General features: G+C 42.2%; 1 protein-coding gene across 5 annotated transcripts in view; it reads left to right on the plus strand.

Moving 5' to 3' along the window:
- Positions 1 to 26,312, plus strand: part of slc38a9 (solute carrier family 38 member 9) — a 73,105-nt gene that overhangs the window by 41,699 nt on the left and 5,094 nt on the right. For all 5 annotated transcript variants that reach the window (XM_043688658.2, XM_043688666.2, XM_043688643.2 and 2 more), the window contains 3 exons: positions 2,937 to 3,050; positions 12,572 to 12,720; positions 14,164 to 14,253. In XM_043688658.2, coding sequence (XP_043544593.1) covers positions 2,937 to 3,050; positions 12,572 to 12,720; positions 14,164 to 14,253 — 353 coding nt within the window. The remainder of the gene's footprint in view (positions 1 to 2,936; positions 3,051 to 12,571; positions 12,721 to 14,163; positions 14,254 to 26,312) is intronic.

A 26,312-nucleotide genomic window follows, 5' to 3' on the forward strand; every position in this document is an offset into this window, starting at 1 on the left:
TTGGTGACTGAGGGGTGACTTTAGAGGTTTATAAAATGATGAGGGGCTCTGATGGGGTGAATAGCCAAAAGTAGAGGGCTTTGGTTTAAGGTGAGAGGGAAAAGATTTAAAAGAGATCGGAGGGTCAAGTTTTTCACGCAGAAGGTGATGTGTGTATGAATGGTACAATTGTAACAGTTAAAAGGCATCTGGATGGGTATATGAATAGGAAGGCTTTTGAGGAATTTGGGCTAAATACTGGAAAATCGGACTAATTAGTTTAGGATGTCTAGTCTGTGTGAATGAGTTGGACTGAAACATCTGTTTCCATGCTGTACCTCTCTATGGCTGTATCTACGATTGTCTGATTCTGTTGCGCAGCAAACATCATTGTCCATCTCAGTGTAAGTTTGCACAGTCATCTCCACAGGAATTTCCATCCAGCTTCCCTGAAATGACTTCAAAAGAGCCTTTCCATTATTTTGATTGATGTTGACCTGTCCCTCCCTATTTCAGTGTCTTGTCCAGTTGTACCTCGTTGAACCCAATGTGGCAGAATGTTTGCGGATTAGGGCATGCACTTTGCTCTGCAGACTATGGTGGAATAGTCTGGTTTGATTCGCATTAGAAATATCTTTTCTACAATCAGTCAGGATGTGAGTGGAGAGGATATTGCAGCCAATCATCTGTTGTTGCATTCTTTCAGCTTGTCACCTGGAAGACAGTGCTGTATCTTGACTTGAATTAACCCAATTCCAGGAGAACTCTTTTTGTGGCCCATATGATTTGCTTCCATGTTACTCTCTCCACATGACAGCACTTTAATTTTCTCCCTGGTATAACCATACTTACAGGGTTTCAATAACCTTTCCATTGTGATCTGTATTGAATAACGACTTGTCTGTGATTTCTCCTTTTAATTTTGTTTTGTTTTTAAAAGCTATATGGGATACTTCAACATAATAACCAACACTGCTGATTTCCAGTTGCAATGTAAATCTGAATGCAATTATGTAACTTCTGCCCAAAAATAGCACTAACATAGCTGCAACACCCTTGAAATTTATCATAATCACTAAATTAGCAGCATAAATATACAGAGTTATGCAGTGTCTTTAGGAAAAGGAATTTTCTTCAAGTGCCTGAGGAAGATTGAGGGGCATCTGAGGAGCAAATATGTTGAATGTTATTTGGGCATGCTTGCTGATTTAAGGAAGAAAATTTATTGTTGCTCACTGTCCACTTTCTAAAACTAAAAATCTAAGCATTTGTATCGTGGTTATCAAAACTGCATTCATTCTAAATGTATTTGAGAAGTTTCATTTGGAGGCTTTTTGTGAAATGACTTGCTACTTGCTAACCAACACCATATTTTGAAAATATGGATAAAATTCACACTAAGATCCCAGAGCGCACATCAATCTGGAATCTGGAACAGGGAGATGAAAGTAGAAAATGCCGTGGAAGAGACTCACCTGCATTGTGTCCTTCGTCTAGTACTTAATTTGCAAAAGTTGTTTACTTTTCCAACACCACTAGGTTTTTGCAAACAAAAAGAATGCCTACTTGGGATTTTGCTTAACAGTGCTAAATCAAGAGCTAACTGAAACATTCCAGAGAAGATCTTAAGGATGTTGTGTTTAAATCTGCTTTCAATGTTGAGGTGTGAAGTCAGCAGTTAGAGATGTACAAGGAGGAAACACATTAGATGTTGCTTTAATCTAGCACCAACAAAGGCAGAGAATTAGTACAGGCTGTTTTCCTAGCTGTGCTAAAGTAAGATCATACTCTTGTGCTTGGGTGATTGGCTCAGGATCATTTTCATTGTGTCATGTTTCTGCGATACAAACTTCAACGTTGCTGCAAAAAGTTAGTTTTGTTTTGTCAAAGTTTTTTTTTACCAGGGTGCCTCTACCAATCAGAGTCCATTTGCCCAATTAATTAGCACTGTCTTCTAATGCAATATCAATGTGAAGGAGAACAATGTTTTATCTTGTGAATTGTCCAAATGAGTGCAAGTTGAAAAAGCGGGGAAATCAATATCTTCAGTAATACATCATGTTTATCATTATTAAATGGTGGCACGATGGCTCAGTGGTTTGCACTGCTGCCTCACAGCGCCAGGGACCTGGGTTTGATTCCCACCTTGGGTGACTGTCTGTGTGGAGTTTACACATTCTTCCTGTGCCTGCTTGGGTTTCCTTCTGCAATCCAAAGATGTGCTGGTCAGGTGAGTTGGCCATGCTATATTGCCCATCTTGTTAGGTGCATTAGTCAGGGGTAAATATAGGGTAGGGGAATGGGTCTGGGTGGGTTATTCTTCACAGGGTCCGTGTGGGCTTGTTGGGCTGAAGGCCCTGTTTCCATATGCAGGGAATCTATTCTAATCTAGTTATTCAGCCCATGTATCAATGAGTTACGTATCAATCTTTCCAAAAGTGGCACAGTAGAACTAATTCTCATCAAGTGATATTTCAAGCAGCAGGCTAAAATTTGCTACAGTTGAAATGTTTTCTGCTGCTGTTTATTTAGATAATGTATGAAATTTGTTTTTTTTTTAAAAGCACTTCTAGTCTATTAATAGCACTGAAACATGCTGAATGTTTTCTTGAAATCAGCATGTTCAGCCAGCAATGTCAAAAGTGTCCTTTTAATGTATTCAGTGAATAATTCTTCAGAAATGCCAAGTTAGCCCACTTGAAACTGGAGTTTCTCATAAACAACTTTGTACGGCTGCAAAACTTAAAATGTTATTGTTTTCTGCAAATATTTTCTTCTTTGGTGATCTTTCAGCAAGCAGGTTCTACGACATTACAGCAAACAAAGAAATCAAAAGGATTCCTTCCATTGTATGCACCAGTAGTCTGTTTTTAATTAAAACCAATTGATTTGGATGAAAGCTGATTTTCTTGGCTTATGCCTCTATACAGAAATAATTTATTTCTTTTCCTCTTCAGGTTCGGGATCTCTCCATTGCCTATCTACTCGTGGGATTAACATATATGTATGTTGCAGTGATGACATTTGCTGCGTTTCCCTCTCCAGCACTGTCCAAAGAGTGCATTGAGCCGGTATGTCAAAATGTCTTGGTGGAAGGCAAAAGAAACGTTTTTACATTTGCTGGAGGCAAGGGCATCAAAACAAGAGGAGGGGGAATAATTGAACAAATTCTGGCTGCAGAGATTCTGTGGCAAACATATATAACCAAAAACTAGTCAGTTGACTTTGAAAGACTAACTAAGTGATTTGAATTTTCCTTGGGGCTCCTGCAGAAGGTAGTGGTATTTGAAGGAATAGAAAATTTATCAAGTGATTCTAATATCTCTGCATAATAATGTTTTCCCATAACACTTGATTGCAGGTCTATTTTTGAACTTAAGCACATGCAGTTGATATCCACTTAGGAGTGGAAAGGCCATTTGTTGGCACGCCTAATAAAATGTCATGTGCATATTTGGCAGTCATGCTTTTTAAAAGCGCTTTGCTAATACTGGCCATAATGTACCATGAAATTCAGTCTGGTATATCAGGGCTAGAAGAATTTTTAATATCTAAAATAGCTGTGCTTGATGCTGTTTTTGTGATTGGTATCTGAGAGCACGCACAAGGATGTCCATCACAAGTAGACAAGTAGTGACATCAGTCAGCATGTGATGCTGATTTGACATTTTGGATTTCAGTGCTCCAACTTAGACCATCTCTCAACCTCATACAGGTTAATATGAATTAAAGCAGAAGAATCTGTCCTCCTGTACTATTTAAGGGGGTGATCAACTACTTTTAGCTTAATTGTTAATTAATTTCACTGCAATTGTATGTGTTTAGCATTTCCTAAGTTGGAAGTGTTGAAGTCTGCAGTAAGGTTTGAAGTCAAGGATTTTGTAGAAACCACAGCCTTGCAAATGATCTCCTTGGTCAAATAACATGGGAAAAGTGCAAGATGCAGAAAGAGGGAGAAGAAAGGCTCCCTACTGGGAGCCATGTGGCAGCGTAATAATGGAAGCTATGTTGTCACATAAAATGGAGTGAAATAACCCTTTGGCTTACTTGAACTACCCTTTTGCAATGTGGACTACTGCACACCAGAGTGATTACATTAATTTGTGATGGCCTGTTTTATGCTGCACAGCCCTTGCCACCAACTTTATAGCAACTGAAGGAAAAACTGTAATCAGAGTAGTCACTTTTGTGTTTCATGTGTCAGTGTGCTCGTCCAATTGTTAATATCCAGTAAGCCAATCATAAGACTCCTTCACCCGCTGTTCCGTATTGGACCTCCACTATTATTAACCATAAATGCCAGCTTGTCTACAATGTAAAAATGAAAAGTAATTAAAAAGTAAAATTCAAAATCAAATTTATAATTTAAAACCATACAATACTACTTCCAAATGTTAATTGATGACATACTACATTTGCTTAGCAGCACGTTTGTTTGCTTGTCCCGTTGCTTCTGAACAGTGCTACCCAATGGCTTATAAAAAATTTGTTTGTGGGATGTGAGTGTCACTGGTTAGCCAGCATCTATTGCCAGTCCCTAATTTCCCTGGAGAAGGTGGTGGTGAGCTGCCGCCTTGAACTGTTGCAGTCCATCTGCTGGAGGTTAACCCACCATACCATTAGGGACAGAATTCCAGGATTTTGAGACTGTGTGGCAGTAAAGGAATGGCAATATATTTCCAAGTCAAGTGAGTGGCTTGGTGGTGGAGCTCCCATGTGTCTGCTGCCCTTGTCCTTCTAGATCAAAGTGGTCATAGGTTTGGGAGGTGCTGTCTAAGGATCTTCGAATTTTTGCAGTGCATCTTTTAGATATTACATACTGTTGCTACTGAGCGTCACTGGTGGAGAGAGTGGATGTTTGTGGATGTAGCCAAGCATACTGCTTGGATAGCGTTGTTGGAGCTGCATCCATTAGAGCAAGTCAGGAGTATTCCATCGCATGCCAGGCTTCTTGTTGATGAACAGGCTTTGGAAATCAGGAAGTGAGTTACTGGGCATTGTATTCCTCTCCTCTGACCAGCTGTTGTAGCCATTGTGTTTATGTGATGAGTCCAGTTTGCTTTTTGGACATTGGTAACCCCCACGAAGTTGTTTAGTGGGGGATTCAGTGATGATAACACTATTGAATGTCAAGGAGTGGTAGTTAGTGTCTCATTGGTGATGTTCATAGCCTGGTGTTTTTGTGACCCATGTTACTTTCCACTAGATAGCCCAAGCCTGGATATTATCCAGATCTTGTTGCAATTAAACATGGACTGCTTCAGTATCTGAGGAATTGTAAATGATGTTGAACATTTTGCAATCATTAGTGAACATTCATAATTCTGGCCTTATGGAGGGAAGGCCATTGAAGTAGCTGAAGATGGTTTGACCTAAGACATTACCCTGAGGAACTCCTGCAGAGAGACCCTGGAGCTGATATGACTAGCTACCAACAACCATAGCCATCTTCCCATGTGCCAGGTATGACTCCAAACAGTGGAGAGTTTGCCCCAATACTCATTGATTCCAGTTTTGCCAGGACTCCTAGATGTTACACGTGGTTGAATGCAGCCTTTGTCAAGGGCTGTCACTCTCACCCCTGGAATTCAGCTGTTTTGTCCATGTTTGAACCAAGGCTGTAATGACATCAGGAGCTGAGTGGTCCTGGTGAAACCCAAACTTGGTGTCACTGAGCAGGTTATTGCTGAGCAGGTGCTGTTTGATAGCACTGTTGATGTCACCTTCCATCACTTTACTGATCGAAAGTAGATTGGGGCAGGCAGCAGTTGACTGGATTGGAGTTGTCTTTTTTTTTGGTGTACAGATCATATCTGGGCAACCTTCCACATTGTCAGGTTGTTGCCAGTGTTGTAACTGTGTACTGGAACAGCTTGGCTCTAGGAGCAGCAAGTTCTGGAGCACAAGTCTTCAGTACAATTGCCAGAATGTTGTCCAGGCCCATAGCCTTTGCAGTATCCAGTATCTCCAACTGTTTCTTGCTACCATGCAAATTGAATCAAATTGGCTGAAGACTGGTTTCTATGTTGCTGAGGACCACTGGAGGAAGCCCAAATTGGTCATCCACTTGACACTTTTTTGGCTGAAGATTCCTGCGAAAGCTTCAGCCTTCAGTTTTGCACTGATGTGCTGGGCTTTTCCATCACAGAGTGGGGATATTTGTGGAGTCACTTCCTCCAGTGAGTTGTTTAATTGTCCACCACCATTCACAACTGGATGTGGCAGGTATGCAGAGCTTAGGTCTGATGCTCTGGGATCACTTAGCTCTGTCTATCGCTTGCATGCCAAACAGCATAAGGAGCAAGTCATCCTGTTTAGTAGGTGGACCAGGTTGACCCCCTTCTTTTCAAGTACTCTCCATGAACCAGGATTGATCCCCTGGCTTGATGGTAATGGTTGAGTGGGAAAATGCCAGGCTATGAGGTAGATTGTGCTGGAGTACGATTCTGCTGCTGTTAGCCACAGTGCCCCATGGATGTCCAGTCTTGAGTTGCTGGATCTGTTTGAAGTCTGTCCCATTAGCATGTAATAGTGACATACAACACAGGACATAGAACAGTACAGCACAGAACAGGCCCTTCAGCCCACGATGTTGTGCCGACCATTGATCCTTATATAAGGGAAATCTAATGTACAAACCCTCAAATTTCTGTGACCATGTGCATGTCCAACAGACTCTTAAATATCCCCAATGACCTCGCTTCCACAACTGCTGCTGGCAATGCATTCCACGCTCCCACAACTCTCTGCGTTAAGAACCCGCCTCTGACATCCCCTGTATACTTTCCGCCAAGCAGCTTAAAACTATGACCTCTCGTGTTAACAATTTCTGCCCTGGGAAAATGTCTCTGGCTATCAACTCTATCTATGCCTCTCATTATCTTGTACACCTCAATTAGGTCCCCTCTCTTCCAGAGATTATTCTCAATGTGAAGGTGGGCCTTTGTCTCCACAAGGAATGTGCGCTGGTTGCTCTTGAGGTGTCATGAACAGATGTATCAGCAGCCAGCAGACTGACAAGGATGAGGTCAAGTATGATTTTCCCTCGTTAGTTCCCTCACCACCTGCTGCAGACCCAGTTCAGTAGCTATGTTCTTTGGGAGCCAACCAGCTCAGTCGTTCTGCCAAACCACTCTTGGTACTGGACATTAAAATCCCCCAGCCAAAATTCATTTTGTCCTTTCCACACTGTACTTTCTCTGAGTGATGTTCAACATGGAGGAGTACCGATTCATCAGCCAAGGGAGGTCGGTACATGGTAATGAGAAGGTGGTTTCCTTGCCCATATTTAACCTGAAGTCATGAGACTTTATGGGGTTCAGAGTCAATGTTGAAGACTCCCAGGGCAACTCCTTCCTGACTGTTGACCACTGTCACCACCTCTGCTGGGTCTGTGCTACCAGACAAATTCAGGGACGATGGTACTGGTGTCTGGGACATATACTCATGGAATCCTACCTTAGAGACTAACTGTCAGGCTGTTACTCAACTAGACTGTGAGATAGCTCTCCCAATGTTGGCACTAACCCAGAGATGTTAGATAGGAGGACTTTAGAGGGTCATTGGGGCCTTTCTGGTGCATAGGTCAATGCCAGGTGATCCATTCAATTTCATTTAATTGAGACTTTATGGCAATTGTACCACTGGCTTGCTAGACTTATTTCAGAGGGCAGTTGAAAGTCAACCACATTTCTGTTGGTCTGAAGGCACATGTAGGCCAGACCAGGTAAGGATGGCAGATTTTCTTACCTGATTGAACCAGATAGGTGTTTCTGACAATTGGAAATGATTTTGTGGTTAACAGTAGATTCTTAATTCCAGATTTTTTTTTGAGTGGAAGGTTGCTGACATTCAGTGAAGGAGACAGCATATAGCCATGTCCCAAAAGGCCCAAGTTCAGGCATTTCTTCCTATGAATGAGTGGAGGCTGGCTGGCTGGTAATCGGAAAGCATTGCCAGAATGGTAGTGGTAGTCAAGGAATGCTTGTTGTGAGGAGACAGATTACTACAGTCAAAGCCACAGGGGACTGAGTCATGTATTGGAGGACTGATTTGCTAGACTGCCATGATACCATGCAAGCCTTTTTAAACATTTGGAATGCAAAGCTATGAAGGCAGCAGTTTGAGATTCATTAGCAGTATGCTGACTGAAATAACTTAGAGGCTGGTATTCCGTCACCAAGTTACCCTTTTATTTACACAAGCCTAATATTTGACACTAGGTAAAAACAATGACTGCTGATGCTGGAAACCAGAGTTTAGCTTAGAGTGGTGCTGGAAAAGCACAGCAATTCAAGCAGCATCCGAGGAGCAGGAAAATCGTCGCTTCAGGCAAAAGCCCTTTATCAGGAGTACAGATTTCCTGATGAAGGGCTTTTGCCTGAAACATCGATTTTACTGCTCCTCGGATGCTGCTCAAACTGCTGTGCTTTTCCAGCACCACTCTAATCTAATATTTGATACTGTCTGGCTTCCTCAGAGCCAGCTCAGAATCTCTGACACTCCTGTTTTATATCTGTCAGCTAGATCTCCCTGATTTGGACCAGGTTAACAGACCCAATCAGGGAACTCATTTTATGAAGTCCACTTGGCTGACCTCGTTATAATCACTATACGTTCCAGGACTTCAGTCAACATTTCTTTGACATTAGATAGGTGATACAAGTCTGGAAAAAGAGTTCAAATAAAAGCAAAATATTACAGATGCTGGAGAAACCCACCAGGGCTGGCAGCATCTGTGGAGAAAGAAACTGAAACAGTTAATATTTTAAGTTCTTCAGAAATTGGTCAAGGTTCTGACAGAGTCATACTGGACTTAAAATGTTAATTCTGATTCTCTCTCTGATCTGCCAGATCTGCTGCATTTCTCCAGCATTGTGTTTTTGTGAGGTGCTACCTGCAGCAGAAGAGAGAATGTAGCCTCTGGTTTCTTTTCTTTCTATCAGTGCTTTAAACAATTGAAGACGCCTGCCTTAGTTCTTGGCCGTTTCCATCCAGCTGATATTTGATCCGGTTTTACAGGCACTTAATCCTTGGTATATTGTGTTAGCATTGCTGTCATTCCCAGCCTGGTTGGCTGCACTGTTCAACACTCCATCCAAAAGATGCAGACTCTTCTCTGACCTGCAGCACTTACTTAGTATTGTGCAAATGATAACCTCTTAGGAACTGAATTCCTAGTTTGAATTCTGATCCTTCTAATAGTTGGCAACAATCTAGCAATGTTTATCCACGTATTTGAAAAAAGGAGAGAACTGGATAAGAAAGAGTTTTGTTAGATATTACTTCTGAAAACTTGCCATTAAAAGAGAACAGATAAACCACACCTTGCTGGAATTGAACACCTCCCCCCCCCCCCCCCCCCCCAACCAAATCCTAGTATTTTCTGGTATCTGCTGACTGTCATCAGCCTCGATCTTGGTTATTTTGCATTAATCTAATTTTTATCCAAGCTTGCCTTAATGTCTTTTGGTGTTTAATCCGCTTTCTTTTAAAGGGACTTTGTTGACACTTTTCATTTTGTAGCAAGAACCCGAGGCACTGCATTTTGAATAGCTAAAAATTCGTGGAAGAATGAGTAGCTAAATATTTGGAAGACTGAAGCCATTAATTTGGGCCTCCAAGTACATTCTATCCTCCCTTTTGGAAATTGGCTGAGGGTAAAATAAACTGTCATTTTGACCCTGTGATGAACTGCTAGCAATATAACATTGCCATCACAAACACTACTTATTTCCATTTCTGTACCATTGCCCAGTACCTCGGCTCATCTGCTGAAATCTTCCATGCCTTTGCTACTTGCAGATTTGACTACTTCAGTGCACTCTTTCTGGACTCCTATTCTCTGCTTTGTAACCTGGAGTTCACCCAAAGATCTTCCTATCTGCAAACTTGCACAAGATTACTCATCACCCAACTGCTAACTAGCAGTTGTAGACCTCCACGTTAAGAAAGACTTTATTTTTTTTTAAATTCTCACCCTTGTTTTCAAATCACTCCATGACCTTGTCTTTATACATCTCTAAACTTCTCCAGCTGTACAATACACCTGTGCTCCTCCAATTCTGGCTTCTTAAATTAAATTCTTTGATTTAATTGCTCCACCATTTGTCTCCATTTGGTGGCCTGGGCCTGGGTCTAACGCTGTAGAATTTGCACCTTGCACTTCTCCCCCTCCATTTCTTTTTAAGAAACTTAAAATAAATCTCCTTGACCAGTGTTACAATTGACGCAGGGTAGATAATTTTATTTGATGGTGCTCCTGCTCCTGTGAAGCATCTTGAGAGTGTCTATTCTATAGAAAATAAAACAGAAATTTAGCCGTTGCAGCAGCACTGAGGGAAATGGGATATGAAGAATGTGTAATTTTGACATGGTTTCTCATTACGTAGGTTCCTGAGTCCCAGCTGTATTCATCTCCAGGCTGACGGTCAGGGCTGGTAATTTTTACATCAAGTAGACAGTGGGAATGGCTTGCTCCCTGTAAATTTTTGGGGGAGGCTCTGAAGTCCATTTGAAATGGAGGCAAGCCGAGATTAGATTCCCTACAGTATGGAAATGGGCCATTTGGCCCAACAAGTCCACACCGACTCTCCGAAGAGTAACCCACCCAGACCCATTCCCCTACCCTATATTTACCTGACTAATGCGCATAACCCTGTGAGCAATTTAGCACAGCCAGTTCACCTAACCTACACATCTTTGGACTGTGGAAGAAAACCAGAGCATCTGGAGGAAACCCACGCATACACAGGGAGAATGTGCAAACTCCACACAAAGTTGCCTGAGGTGGGAATCAAATCCAGGTCCCTGGCACTGTGAGGCAGCACAGCTAACCACTGAAAACAAATTTAAATTTATTGAACTTGCCACTGGGGTCTCGTTTAGTTTCAGCAACTGCTTTCCCCACTTGCTTCTGTGACAGACTACATTTGCAGATTGGGTCACTGTGATGCCATCTGATCTGATTTAAGTATTTTAAGCTTGCTTTCTGCTGGCATTCTGTTCAAAGCAGGTGGTGAAGATTATAAGGCACTGGAATTAGAGGCTCAACAAATTGTCATTTAACTGCTCATTTTTCTCTTGGCACCTGAATTCCAGAAAGCGATGCAAATTAAAATCAAGGCCATTATTCCTTCCCTGCTTAAAAAAAATCATGATCTGCATTAGACAGACTGGTAATCATCATCATCATATTTTTAAATTGTGAATTGTAGGGAATGACTGTGGGCTGGTCAACATGGGCGAGTTGGACTGAGGGGTCTGATTCCATGTAGTGTATCTCTATGATAGTTGATTTAATGTTTAGATTTATCTTGTGCAGAATCTAATCTCTGTATAGGTGACTATGAAACTATCATTGTTGTAAAAATCTGGGTCATTGATGTCCACTTGGGGAAGAAAATCTACCATAATTGAATGGTCTGGCTTACACGTGACTCCAGATCCACAGCAATGTGGTTGACTTTTAATTGTCTTCAATTAAACTTGGACAAATAAATGCTGGCCTAGCCAGCCCTTGCTGCATCATGTGAAAAAAGTTTTTATTCCTGTCTTAAATTATAAATGTCACCTTTCAAAAGGTACGCATCTTCATCAGATATAATACTGTTGATACAGAGATACGCAGGCACTCATTAACTCGCTGACATTTCTTAATTAAACTTTAAGAGAAGTCCTGTCTACTTGAACCGCTAAACAATAGACAATAGGTGCAGGAGTAGGCCATTCTGCCCTTTGAGCCTGCACCACCATTCAATATGATCATGGCTGATCATCCTTAATCAGTATCCTGTTCCTGCCTTATCTCCATAACCCTTGATTCCATTATCCTTGAGAGCTCTATCTAACTCTTTCTTAAATGAATCCAGAGACTGGGCCTCCACTGCCCTCTGGGGCAGAGCATTCCACACAGCCATCACTCTCTGGGTGAAGAAGTTTCTCCTGAGCTCTGTCCTAAATGGTCTACCCCGTATTTTTAAGCTGTGTCCTCTGGTTCGGGCACTCGCCCATCAGCGGAAACATGTTTCCTGCTCCAGAGTGTCCAATCCTTTAATAATCTTATGTCTCAATCAGATCCCCTCTCAGTCTTCTAAACTCAAGGGTATACAAGCCCAGTCGCTCCAGTCTTTCAGTGTAAGGTAATCCCGCCATTCCAGGAATTGACCTCGTGAACCTACGCTGCACTCCCTCAATAGCCAGAATGTCTTTCCTCAAATTTGGACACCAGAACTGCACACAGTACTCCAGGTGTGGTCTCACAGATCAATTCCTTTCCAACTCTTCCAACCCTTCAAATTTTTAATTGTTCTTCAGTCAACTCCTTGCTACTCGTTTAACTTAACTTAAGGCACATCCTTTAAAATTTGCTTTTGAAAAATGACTTTCTGATCCTTATAACAAAAGTCCCTGCCAGAGAATGAAAACCAAAATCTCACTTCCCTCTACTTTTAGAATCCATATTCAAGAAAAGCAACATTGTACTACATCTCAACTAAAGTCTGCTCAGGTATTTTGACCTCTGTCACACCATCATTGGCTTTCTGTAAATATTATGTCTTTATTTCTTTGGCAATTTGTTCATCTCTTGCAGAACTTTTTAGACAATCTGCCAAGCAGCGATATCATGGCCTTCGTTTCCAGAGTCTTCCTGCTCTTCCAAATGACCACAGTTTATCCTTTACTGGGCTATCTGATTCGTGTACAACTACTGGGCCAGTTGTTTGGAAAAGTGTATCCAAGGTGTGATGTAATTCAGTTTTTTTCCCCAACTCTTTAACAATCTCACCTACTAGATTATACAGTGTGGAAGTTTTCTAAGTTGTTGTAAGATTGTGTTTCTGAAAGTTTGCTGCACCCAGCTCTATGATAGCAAGTTAACTTTAATAATATGTTCTGAACTTTAATCTGGTGGAAACATTTGGCTTGACCGCTACTATTCTCTTCCCCTCGTAATGTAGCTAAACTGGAATCTCAGAACGGTAACTATGCAGATGGAGGCCATTGAAGCCTGTTCCATTTGTGTTGGCTCTGTCAAAGAAAAAGAAATCAGTTCCACTTTTTTATTCATTAATTGGATTTGGTCTGCTCTGACTGCGCCTATGTTTATTACTCATCCTGAATTGCCCTTGAGAAGGTAGTGGTAAGCCGCTGCCTTGAACTGCTGCACTCCTTAGGCAGACCCATGATCCTGTTAGGGAGGATGTTTCTGGATTTTAACCCAATGACACCTGATGGTAATAAATTTTCATGTCAAAATGGTGCGTGGCTTTGAGAGGATCTTGTCGGTGGTAGTTTTCCATGTATCTCCTGCCCTAATCTTCCTAGTGATCATGGTTTGGGAGGTGCATCTGAGGAGCTTCAGTGACTTTCTGCAATGTCTTTAGTAGATGTTAAACACTGCTGCTACTGAATGTTGATACTGAAGGGATTAAATGTTTGTAGATGTGATACAATTGCGCAACCTACTTCCTGGATAATGTTGAGCTTTTGATTTTCTTGGAGCTCCCTACCTTTTCTTGTATCCCTGCCAATCTTTTCTGTTCAGTTCTTTGGCAGTCCTCTACTTTGTGACCCTGCTCCAGTGGAAGCAGTTTATTCCTAATTATTCCCTCTCGATTCTTTATGATTTCACTTCTTTATCAAACTTCTTTTCAACCTTGTTTCTCAAGAGACTAATCTTAGCTTCTCCGATCTATCCATTTTAGCTGAAATCGGTGAACCGTTTTGATCAATCTTTTCTGCACTTTTTTTTTGTAAATCCTGGTTTCTACTAATGTCTGCCAAAAGTAATATTATAGATTTACACGGCCTCTATCAAAATATTCCAGGAACCAAAAAATATTATTGTTTTTCTTATGGCAGTAGTACAACTCCCATCTGCTCAAAACTTAGTCTCACTACTCACATTTTTAACTACAATGTGATATTCCCCAACTTGCTGCATCAGTTGCAAGAGTAAAATTGAGTGAATAATGATTCCTAAGATCATTCGGTGAGGCAGCGTCACAATGGTGACCAGAAAGGTTGACTCAGTGCTTTGGGGTATGTCTTCTGTTCTGCCATATTCTGTTGCCTTGTAAAATACCATGCAACGTACTACTCCACCAAATCCAGTTTAGAGTTGACCGCTAACCATCACTTCTGGTGTCACCACACAGTTTCACTTTTTTTTTCTCTTCACAGTTTTTTACATGTGTTCATCCTAAACGTTGTGGTTGTGTGTAGTGGAGTCCTTGTCGCAAAATTTTACCCCAATATAGGAGGAATCATAAGGTATTTGTGGAATTATTTTCAATATTTTAAACTTTATTATTTCAGAAGTTCAATAGAGCTACTGAAACTTTGAAATATAGATCTGTCACTTCTAATTTTTTAATTTTAAGAACCTCTTGTCAAATTGGTTATTAAGTATGTATGACTGTTGCCTTTTAAAATATAGTGCTCATGAAAGTGCTGCAATTGAAATGTTTTAGCTTTTTATTTTTTAATTTTTAAGAAATAATTATTTCCTTGCATCTCAGTGAGATAAGTGTGCCTGTTTCTCAGGGCAACGTATGTAGTTTAGACTTTTTGTTTAAATTCCTTCTCTGGACAAGGCTGTACTTTGCAATTTTCGATTAATGCGAAGTAATACTTAACAGGTCTGATAGTAATGTGGAGAAACAGGGTTAACAATTTAAGTCCAATATGACTTCTTCAGAACTGAAAGAAGGTAGAAATGCTTTAGATACAGCCTTTTGACAGGGGCAACATAAAGAAAGGTCTAGTGTAGGGTACAGGAGGTCTGCAACAGATGCCAAGTTGGCCAAAATGTGGCACACCAAAAGTTCCCAAACAGGCCAACATTGCTTCCAAATGCAGGAAGCAGAATTGGAAAATCATGCAAGAAGATGCTGCTCCAGTTGGATGCATTTCTCTCCTGCATTTGCTGCTGATTAGGTTTTTTAATGACTTCAGTTGGAAGAGCAGAGAACTGTGCGAAAAGAAGTAATTTCACTCAGGCTGAGGCATTTGTAACACAGATGGTGAATCTATTTGGGAGTGGCGAAGGGACATCAGTCAGGCCACTGTGGAAAGACGCTCAGTGTTGGTTGTATCGTGGCAGACTAAATATCAAACCCATCTATTACTGAAATTAACACAAAATTAAAAGATTTTTTAAAATATGCAAGATCCTTCAATTTCTGTCCTTTTTACACCCAGTTGACAGTGTACCAGGATTCTGTACTTGGCAAGAATGATTATTTATTAGAAATGAATAAATTCTAGCTACAACTAGCATTTAGCTCTACTAGTAAAACTCTGACTCTTTTAAAATTCTCCTTATGCAGTCAGTGTTCTGCAAGGGTCCGTGTTGGAACCACAACTTTTCATTTTTATACATTAATGATCTTGATGAAGGGACTGAAACTGAGGGCATTCTGGCTAAGTTTGTAGATGGTACAAAGATAGGTGAAGGGACAAGTAGTATTAAGGCCATAAGACACAAGAGCAGAAATTAGGCCATTTAGCCCATTGAGTCTGCGCTGCCATTTGATCATGGCTGATAAGTTTCTCATTCTCCTGCTTTCTCCACGTAACCCTTGGTACTCAAGAACCTATCTATCTCAATCTTAAATATACTCAATGACCTGGCCTCCACAACCTTCTGTGTAAATAAATCCCATAGATTCACCACTCTCTGGCTGAAGAAGTTTCTCCTTATCTCTGTTCTAAAAGGTCTTCCCTTTACTCTAAGGCTATGCCCTTGGGTCCTAGTCTCTCCTACCAAGGGAAACCTCTTCCCAACATCCACTCTGTCTAGGCCATTCAGTGTTCTGTTTCTATTGGAACCCCCCCCCCCCCCCCCCCCCCCCCCCCCCCCCAATCCTTCTAAACTCCAAGTCCTCAAATGCTCCTCGTATGTTAAGCTTTTCATTCCTGCGATCATTTTCTTGAACTTCCTCTGAACACCCTCCAAGGGCAAGTATATCCCTCCTGGGGTATGGGGCCCAGAACTGCATACAATACTCCAAATGTGGCCTGACCACCACCTTAGACCCTCAGAAGTACATCCCTGCTTTTATATTCAAGTCCTCTCAAAAATAAATGCCATCATTGCGTTTGCCTTCCTAACTACTGACTCAACCTGCAAGTTTACCTTGAGAGAATCCTGGACTAGAGCTCTTGAGTCTCTTCGCACTTAAGACTTTTGAATTTTCTCCCCATTTAGAAAATAGTCTATGCCTCTGTTCTTCCTACGAAAGTGCATGACCTCACCCGTTCCCCACATGTGCTCCATCTGCCAATTATTCGCCCACTCTCCTAACCTGTCAAAACCCTTCTGCAGCCTGTCTGCTCAATGCTACCTGCCCCTCTACCTATCTTTGTATCATCTGCAAAATTAGCTAGAATTCCTGCAGTTCCTTCATCTAGATCGTTTAATGTATAAAGTGAAAAGTTGTGATCCCAACACTGAGTCTTACAGAACATCACTTGTCACTGGCTCCCCACTCTCTGCTTTCTGCCAGACAGCCAAGCTTCTATCCATGCTAGCACCTTGCCTCTGACTCCTTGGGCCCAGATCCTACTCAGTAGCCTCCTGTGTGGCACCTTGTGAAAGACCACCTTGAAGTCCAGGTAGATAACATCCATTGGTTCTTTGTTTTATCCTGCTTGTTACTTCTCAAAGAATTCCAGCAGATTTGTCAGGCATGACCTCCCCTCGATATTGGGGCAGGGAGGCTGCAGCAGGATATAGATAGGTTAGAATGGGCAAACATGTGGCTGATAGAATACATGTGGACATGTGAGGTCTTGGTAGGAAGAATAGATGCACAGACTATATTTTTTTAAATGGGGGGGAAAGAATTCAGAAGTCTGAAATGCAAAGGGACTTGTGGATCTTAGTCCAGGATTCCCTCAAGATAAATTTGCAGGTTGAGTGGGTGATGGAAGGCAAATACATTGTTAGCATTTATTTCAAGAGGACTAGAATATAAAAGCATGGATGTACTTCTGAGGCTCTATAACGCTTTGGTCAGACCACATTTGGAATAGTGTGTGGAATTTTGGGCCTCATATCTCAGGAAGGATGTACTGGCCCTCGAGCAGGTCCAGAGGATGTTCATGAGAGTGATCCCAGGAATGAAAGGTTTAATATGAGGAACATTTGAAGCCTCTGGATTATTACTCGATGGAATTTAGAAGTATGAGGAGGGATCTAATTGAAACTTAGAGAATGCCGAATGGCGTGGACATTGGGAAGATGTCTCCATTAGCAGGACAAACTAGGACCCGAGGGCACAGCTTTGGAGTAAAGAGAAGACCCTTTTTGAACATAGATGAGAAATATTTTCAGCCGGAGAGTGGTGAATTGATGAAATAAATTGCCACAGAAGGGTGTGGGGACCAAGTCATTGAGTGTATTTAAGACTGAGATTGATCCCCTTGACAGTCCAGAATGTGTCTAAGATTACTGGGGGAAAGCGGGAGAATGGAGTTGAGAAACTTATCAGCCATGAGTTGAATGGCAGCGTAAACTCAATAGGTCGAATAGCCTAATTTCTGCTCCTCTGTCTTATGGAAAGCCATAACCTTGGATTTTCAGGATGTGTTTAATAAGGTACTATACTTTAGGCTAATTAATAAAATGAGCCTATGGTGTTGGGGTAGCATATCAACATGGATAGAGGATTGGCCGACAACTAATAGACAAAATTGGGATAAGGGTTTTCAGGATGGCAAACTGGAGTGCCACAGGGATTGGTGCTGAGCCACAATTATTTGCAATATGTTAGTGACTTAGGAGGGAAGTGAAATCATGTTAGCTGAGTCAAAAATAGGTGGCAAGTGATAAGTATGACTGAGTCTGCAGAGTGATATAGGTAGACAGGCAGACAGACAGTCGGTTTAAATGTGTTCCTACATGTTATAAAGCTAAGGAAGTACCTTTTTCATGTTTGTGATCTTTTAGCTGTGGTACTGTTTTGGTAGGCCTGATGCTATCATGATTAAATTCCTATCCTTCAAATTAGAGTTAGCTGCAAAGGAATGCATTCCAGCTACAACTTGTTTTCAGTGATGATTCAGAGTCACTGCCTATCTATTAAAGTTAAACCATACAGATAGATCATTGCGTATATGGGAATGGTTTAACACTTCCATTCTTAAACTTGAACATTGTTTGCTTGATAATTGTCCTTCAAGTCTCATTCCTGAAAAGAGAAATTGAAGTTTTTCCTCTTTTTGACTTTGTTACTAATGTGCTTTCTCTGCTGAGTCTTTATTTAAAATTTAATTTTATGTTCATGGAATCTGAACATTTATGACCCCACGTGATTAATACTGGAAGAAGTCCAATCACACATGAAACCTGGCTTGATAGATAAGTGAAGAGAAATCAAAGTTAATGTATCGGGTCTGGTGACCCTTCCTCAGAACTGTAATACAGTAATACATTTTTACAGTTACAATCTCAGTGCAATATCACTCTACTTTAACTTTATCTTGCTTAACTAACAAGGTTGCAGGCATTTCAGTGACTCAACAAATGTGATTCTCTGTTACATTCTTTCTCTGAGATATGCAGATACTGTTTACATCTCTGACTTTCTAATTGAAGTTCTTAATAAACTCCCTTCTGCACAAGCTGCCAAAGCTGCTTCAAGATTTTATATAAATGACAAAAAGCAGAGGACCCAGAACTAATCCTTGTGGCACTCCACTGGTCACAGGCCTCCAGTCTGAAAAGCAACCCTCCACCACTACCCTCTGTCTTCTACTTTCAAGTCAGTTCTGTATCCAAATCCAAATAGTTCTTCCTGTATTCCATGAGATCAAAGCTTGCTAACCAGTCTACCATGAGGACTCTTGTCGAACACCTTACTGAAGTCCACATAGATCACGTCCACTGTTTTGCCCTCTTCAATCCTCTTTGTAAATTAATCAAGTTCATGACACATGGTTTCCCTTGCACAAAGCCATGCTGACTCTCCCTAATCAGTCCTTGCCTTTCCAAATGCGTGTACATCCTGTCTCAGGATTCCCTCCAACAATTTGCCCACCACTAATGTCAGGCTGACCAGTCTATAGTTCACTGGCTATTCCTTACCACCTTTCTTAAATAGAGGCACCACGTTAGCCAACCTCCAGTCTTCTGGCACCTCACCTGTGGCTATTGATGATACAAATATCTCGGCAAGGGGCCCAGCAATCACTTCCCTGGCTTTCCACAGAATTCTAGGGTACACTTGATCAGGTGCCAGGGATTTATCCACCTTTATACGTTTTTAAGATGTCCAGCACCACGACCTTTTGTGTTGTGGACATCTCTCGAGATATTATTTTTTTCCAACGTTCTTTTGTCTTCCATATCCTTCTCCACAGTCAACACTGATGCAAAATACTTGTTTGGTTTCCACACACAAGTGGCCTTGCTGATCTTTGAGGGGTCCTATTCTCTCCTTAGTTACCATTTTGTTCTTCACATATTAGTAGAATCCCTTTGGCAAATAGGGCTAAGCAGAATCCAAAGCTTTTACATGTCCCCTTTTTGCCCTCCGGATTTCACACTTATAAATACTGGTACTGCTTTTATACTCTTCTAGGGATTAACTCGATCTCAGCTGTCTATACCTGACTTGTGCTTCCTCCTTATTCTTAACCAAAACCTCAATTTCTCTAGTCATTCAGCATTCCCTGCACCGATCAGCCTTTCCCTTCACCTTAACGGGAATATACTGTCTCTGGACTCTTGTTTCATTTTTGAAGGCTTCCCATTTTCCAGCTGTCCCTTTTTGTCTGCAAACATCTGCCCCCAATCAACTTTCAAAAGTTCTTGCCTACTACCACCAAAATTAGCCTCCCTTCAAGTTAGAACTTCAACTTTTAGATCCAGTCTATCTTCTTTCATCTCTATTTTAAAACCAGTAGAATTATGGTTGCTGGCCCCAAAGTGTTCCTCCACAGGCACCTCAGTCACTTGTCCTGCCTTATGTCCTAAGAGTAGGTCAAGTTTTGCACTTTGAATCAGAAAATTTTCTTGTACATACCTGACAAACTCCCCTGTATCCAAGCCCTTAACACTAAGGCAGTGCCACTCTGTTTGAAAAGTTAAAGTCCCCTATCATAACTCTCCTTATTCTTACAGATAACTGAAATCTCCTTATAGACCAGAGGCCTGTGACCAGTGGAGTGCTACAAGAATCTGTGCTGGGTCCACTGCTTTTCATCATTTATATAAATGATTTGGGTGTGAAAATAAGAGTTATAGTTAGTAAGTTTGCAGATGACACCATAATTGGAGGTGTAGTGGACAGCGAAGAAGGTTACCTCTGAGTACAATGGGACCTTGAACAGATGGGCCAATGGGCCGAGGAGTGGCAGATGGAGTTAAATTTAGATACATGTGAAGTGCTGCATTTTGGGAAAGCAAATCAGGGCAGGACTTACACATTTAATAGTAAGGTCCTGGGGAGTGTTGCTGATCAGAGACCTTGGAGTGCAAGTTCATGGAGGGATTTGAAAACTAAGAAGAAATTTAAAAAAAAAACAATATGTTCCTTGATCAGAACTAATATAGGTCAGTGAGCAGTGACTATCAATAGAGGGGCAGGATTTGCTGAGGGCTAGGACATGGGCAACAGAAGTTTGAATTCCCTCAAGTTTAAGGATGGGAGAAAGTGGGAGGTTTGCCAGAAATGTATTGGAATATTGCTTCTTGAGATAGTGAAGGCCAGAATGAAATCGAGCAGCGTATGGAGGTGAAAATTGGTGTCATAATAATGGTGTGAATGTGAGGTCAGATGCTTTGTGACTTCAAGTTTGTGAATGATTTGATTAATTTCTGTTGCCCAGGCGAGGGATTCAGTCTGTTGTCAGGGAACAGTGTTTGGAGTGGGGACCAGAGACAATGGTATCCAAAATGTAGTTGTGGATATTTCTGCTTTTCCAGTACTGAATGTTAGATAAGCAGTCTGATAATTTAGTAACCATAGAGGAGTTGAGACGAGTGGTGGTGAGGGTGGACCTTAGCTGATTTGTCATCAGCATATGTGAGAAAACTAACACACTTTCAGACAGTGTCAATCAAGGGCAGCATGTAAATGGGAAATAGCAGGATGTCAAACGTTGAACTTCTGAGGGACTTCAGAGGTAACAGTGCAGAGGCAAGAGGAGGATCCAGGGCAAGTGACTTTCTGGTCATGTGATGGGTAAGAATGCAACCAGGTGAGAGCAATCCCGTACAGCTGGGTGATGGAGGAGTCGTAACAGCTTATCTCTCAAAAACACCTCCATAGGCTGCAATAAATTGAGAAGGATCAAGAGGAAATGTTTGCTCCTGTCATGGTCACACAAGGTTTAATTTGTGACTTTGATTCAAGCTGTTTCAGTCCTGCGCCAAGTGCAGAAACCAGTTTGGAGGAATTCATTCATTGAGTTTTGGACAAGATAAGGACTTTGGAGGAGAAAGGGTTAACTATGGGAATGGTCATTTGTGAGCATGTGGAGTCATTTTTCTTGTGTGTGTGTCAACTGATCTAAAGAAAGGGAATGACTATACCTGAAAAGGCAGAAATGCTTGTTGTAATATCGAAGAGGAAAAGTTGGGAAATCAGCAATTTGGTGGGAATAGAACAGAGGGAATGAGAGGTGGATTTTATGAGCAAGATAAACTCAGAGGGCATGAGGGTCGAATGCTATTTTAAAAATGAACTAAAATACTGACTGCAAGTTAATGGAATATAAGAGTTGAATAATTGCTCCATTTCAAATTCCAGGACCACCTGTGGCTTGAATGCCTGAAATTGGCCATCTGGCCCTCTAGAGGTTGGTCTGTCTGTCTCTGTTCTTAGCCTATCAATATTTAGGTACACTGATGCAATGAGACAGGACTAATGAATGATTTAATAGTAAAGTTGTCTTAAGGTAGCAATTATTAATGTGATTAACATTTGAATTCAGTTTCAGGAAGAGAAGAGTGGGTCTAAGACTCATGTTCTAAACATGTAAGCACACTTAAGGCTTTTGGCTAATATGAACTAAGAAATTCGATTAAGACTTGGGTCAATAGACAAGCAGAGACAGATATTTAAGGAAATAGTTCAGAAGACTGAAAGTTCTTGCTGGTATGTAAGACTGGGGGAAAAGATGCACAATCCGCACTAACTAGCGAGTTGAAGATAATATCATAGAACAGTACAACACAGAACAGGCCCTTCAGCCCACGATGTTGTGCAGACCATTGATCCTCATGCAAGGTAAATCTAATGTACGAACCCTCAAATTTCTGTGACCATATGCATGTCCAGCAGTCTCTTAAATATCCCCAATGACTTTGCTTCCACAACTGCTGCTGGCAACGCATTCCATGCTCCCACAACTCTGTGTAAAGAACCCGCCTCTGACATCCCCTGTATACTTTCTGCCAAACAGCTTAAAACTATGACCCCTCATGTTAACAATTTCTGCCCTGGGAAAAAGTATCTGGCTATCAGCTCTATTTATGCCTCTCATTATCTTGTACACCTCAATTAGGTCCCCTCTCTTCCTTTTTTCCAATGAAAAAAGTCTGAGCTCAGTCAACCTCTCTTCGTAAGATAAGCCCTTCATTCCAGGCAGCATCCTGGTAAACCTCCTCTGAACCCTCTCCAAAGCATCTACATCTTTCCTATAATAGGGCGACCAGAACTGGATACAGTATTCCGAGTGCGGTCTAACCAAACTTTTGCAGAGCTGCAACAAGATCTTATGGCTCTTACACTCAATCCCCCTGTTAATGAAAGCCAAAACACCATATGCTTTCTTAACAACCCTGTCCACTTGGGTGGCAATTTTAAGGGATCTATGTACCTGCACACCAAGATCCTGCTGTTCCTCCACACTGCCAAGAATCCTGTCTTTAATCCTGTACTCAGCTTTCAAGTCCGACCTTCCAAAATGCATCACTTCGCATTTATCCAGGTTGAACTCCATCTGCCACCTCTCAGCCCATCTCTGCATCCTGTCAATGTCCCGCTGCAGCTTACAACAGCCCTCTGTACTGTCAACAACACCTCCAACTTTTGTGTCGTCTGCAAACTTGCTAACCCATCCTTCAATCTCCTCATCCGTCATTAATAAAAATTACAAAGAGTAGAGGCCCAAGAACAGAGCCCTGTGGAACACCACTCACCACTGACTTCCAGGCAGAAAGCTTTCCTTCCACTACCACTCGCCATCTTCTGTCGACCAGCCAATTCTATTTCCAGACAGCTAAATCTCCCTGTATCCCATTCCTCCTGACCTTCTGAACGAGCCTACCATGGGGAACCTTATCAAATGCCTTGCTGAAGTCCATATACACCACATCCACCGCTCGTCCCTCATCAACTTGTCTAGTAACATCCTCAAAGAACTCAATAAGATTTGTGAGGCATGATCTGCCCCTCATGAAGCCATGCTGACTGCATTTAATCAAGCCGTGCTCATCCAGATGGTCATAAATCCTATCCCTCAGAATCCTTTCTAACACCTTGTAGACGACAGACATGAGACTGACTGGTCTGTAATTGCTGGGGATTTCCCTATTTCCTTTCTTGAAGAGAGGAATTACATTTGCCTCCCTCCAGTCCTCAGGTATGACTCCGGTGGAGAGCGAGGATGCAAAGATCTTCGCAAGCAGCGAAGCAATCCCATTTCCCGCTTCCCAAAGCAGCCGAGGACAAATCTGATCTGGCCCTGGCGACATGTCAATCTTAATGTTTGTTAAAATTTTCAGCACATCAGTTTCCTCAATCTCTATCCATTCCAGCATGCACACCTGCTCTTCAATGGTTTCATTCACTACAAGGTCCTTTTCTTTAGCAAAGACAGAAGCAAAAAACTCATTTAGGGCTTCCCCTACCTCTTCAGACTCTATACACAAGTTACCCATGTGATCCCTGATCGGCCCTACTCTTTCTCTGATCATTCCCTTATTCCTCACCTACATGTAAAATGCCTTGGATTCTCTATAATCCTTCCTGCCAAGCCTTTCTCGTGCCCCCTCCTCGCTCTCAGACCATTTTTGAGCTGCCTGTAATCCTCTAGATCTGAGCAAGACCCTTGCTTCCTCCACCTTACGTCTGCTGCTTCTTTCTTTTGACGAGAAGCTCCTCTGCTCTCGTCATCCAAGGTTCCTTTACCTTATCCCTTCTTGCCTGTCTCAGAGGAACACATTTATGCATCACTCGCAACAACTGTTCCCTTAAACAGTCTCCACATGTCGAAAGTGCCCTTTCCATGGAGCAACTGATCCCAGTCCATGCTTCCCAACTCACGTCTGTTAGCATTATAGTTTCCTTTTCCCCAATTAAATATCCTCCCATTGTGCCTGCTTCTCTCCTTCTCCATAGCTATGGAGAATGTGAGGCAGTTGTGGTCACTATCACCAAAATGCTCTCCCACCGCAAGATCTGATACCTGCCCCGGCTCATTGCTGAGCACCAAATCCAAAATGGCTTCTCCCCTCGTCGACCTGTCAACGTACTGAGTTAGGAAAACCTCCTGAACACACCTTACAAAAACAGCTCCTTCCAAACCATCTCTCAAAAGGAGGTTCCAATCAATATTGGGAAAGTTAAAGTCACCCATTACAACAACCCTACTACATTCACACTCTTCCAAAATCTGCAGCCGTATGCTTTTTTCAATCTCCCTGTTGTTATTGGGGGGCCTGTAGTAAACCCCTAATGAGGTGACTGCTCCCTTACTGTTCCTAATTTCCACCCATACTGACTCAGTAGTCAGACCCTCCTCGACAATGGTAACTTCTGTAGCTGTGATACCCAGATTAGCAGTGCTACACCCCCTCCTCTTTTTTTTCCCCCCTCCCTATTCTTTTTAAATGTTCTAAACCCTGGAACATCCAGCAAACATTCCTGCCCCTGAGAAGCCCACGTCTCTGTTATGGCCACAATATCATAGCACCAGGTACTGATCCATGCTCTAAGCTCATCACTTTTATTCCTGATACTCCTTGCATTAAAGCAAACACACTTTAATCGATCCCTTGGTTCTTTCCCAGGAAATTCCTTCCCACTGGCTGCACTACCACTTGCTATTGCCTCATTTCCATCAACTCTCGTCACTGGTATATAGCTCAGGTTCCCACCCCCTCTGCCATACTAGTTTAAACCCTCCTGAACCACTTGAGCAAACCTTCCACCCAGGACATTGGTCCCTTCCAGTTCAATATCCGATTGAAAGATTAAGCATATAATTCTGCAAAGATTGACTACAGGATAGAAGATTAGCCAGAGCATAGCAAACAGCAAAATAATGAGGATGAGAGAAGGCTAGCTGAAAACAAATCTAGTAAGAGTTTATGCAGGTATTTAAAAGGACCAGAGTAAGTAAAGTGAACATATGTCCAATAGAAAGGAGTTTGGATAATTAATGGAAAATAAGGAAATAATGAAGGGTTGAACAAAGATTTTTGCCTGATTTTACTATAGAAGTCACAAATTACATCCGAGAAATAGTCTGGATTATGTAATATTCTAGATTAGAATGGTGCTGGAAGAGCACAGCAGTTCAGGCAGCATCCGAGGAGCAGTAAAATCGATGTTTCGGGCAAAAGCCCTTCATCAGGAATACAGGCAGAGAGCCTGAAGGGTGGAGAGATAAATTAGGGTGGGGATGGGGAGAAAGTAGCATAGTACAATAGGTGAGTGGGGGAGGGGATGAAGGTGATAGGTCGGGGTGGGTGGAGAGTGAAGTGGATGGGTGGAAAAGAAGATAGGCAGGTAGGACAAGTCATGGGGACAGTGCTGAGCTGGAAGTTTGGAACTGGGGTGAGGTGGGGGAAGGGGAAATGAGGAAACTGTTGAAGTCCACATTGATGCCCTGGGGTTGAAGTTTTCCGAGGCGGAAGATGAGGCGTTCTTTCTCCAGGCGTCTGGTGGTGAGGGAGCGGCGGTGAAGGAGGCCCAGGACCTCCATGTCCTCGGCAGAGTGGGAGGGGGGAGTTGAAATGTTGGGCCACAGGGCGGTGTGGTTGATTGGTGTGGGTGTCCCAGAGATGTTCCCTAAAGCGCTCTGCTAGGAGGCGCCCAGTCTCCACAATGTAGAGGAGACTGCATCGGGAGCAACGGATGCAATAAATGATATTGGTGGATGTGCAGGTAAAACTTTGGATGTGGAAGGCTCCTTTAGGGCCTTGGATGGAGGTGAGAGGAGGAGGTGTGGGCACAGGTTTTGCAATTCCTGCGGTGGCAGGGGAAGGTGCCAGGACAGGAGGGTGGGTTGTTGAGGGACGTGGACCTGACCAGGTAGTCACAGAGGGAACAGTCTTTGCGGAAGGTGGAAAGGGGTGGGGAGGGAAATATATC

Source organism: Chiloscyllium plagiosum, unplaced genomic scaffold (assembly GCF_037043375.1).
Source record: "Chiloscyllium plagiosum isolate Xiang-an unplaced genomic scaffold, Cpla_swu_hap1 HiC_scaffold_1, whole genome shotgun sequence".
In the NCBI taxonomy this organism is placed as follows: Eukaryota; Metazoa; Chordata; class Chondrichthyes; order Orectolobiformes; family Hemiscylliidae; genus Chiloscyllium; species Chiloscyllium plagiosum.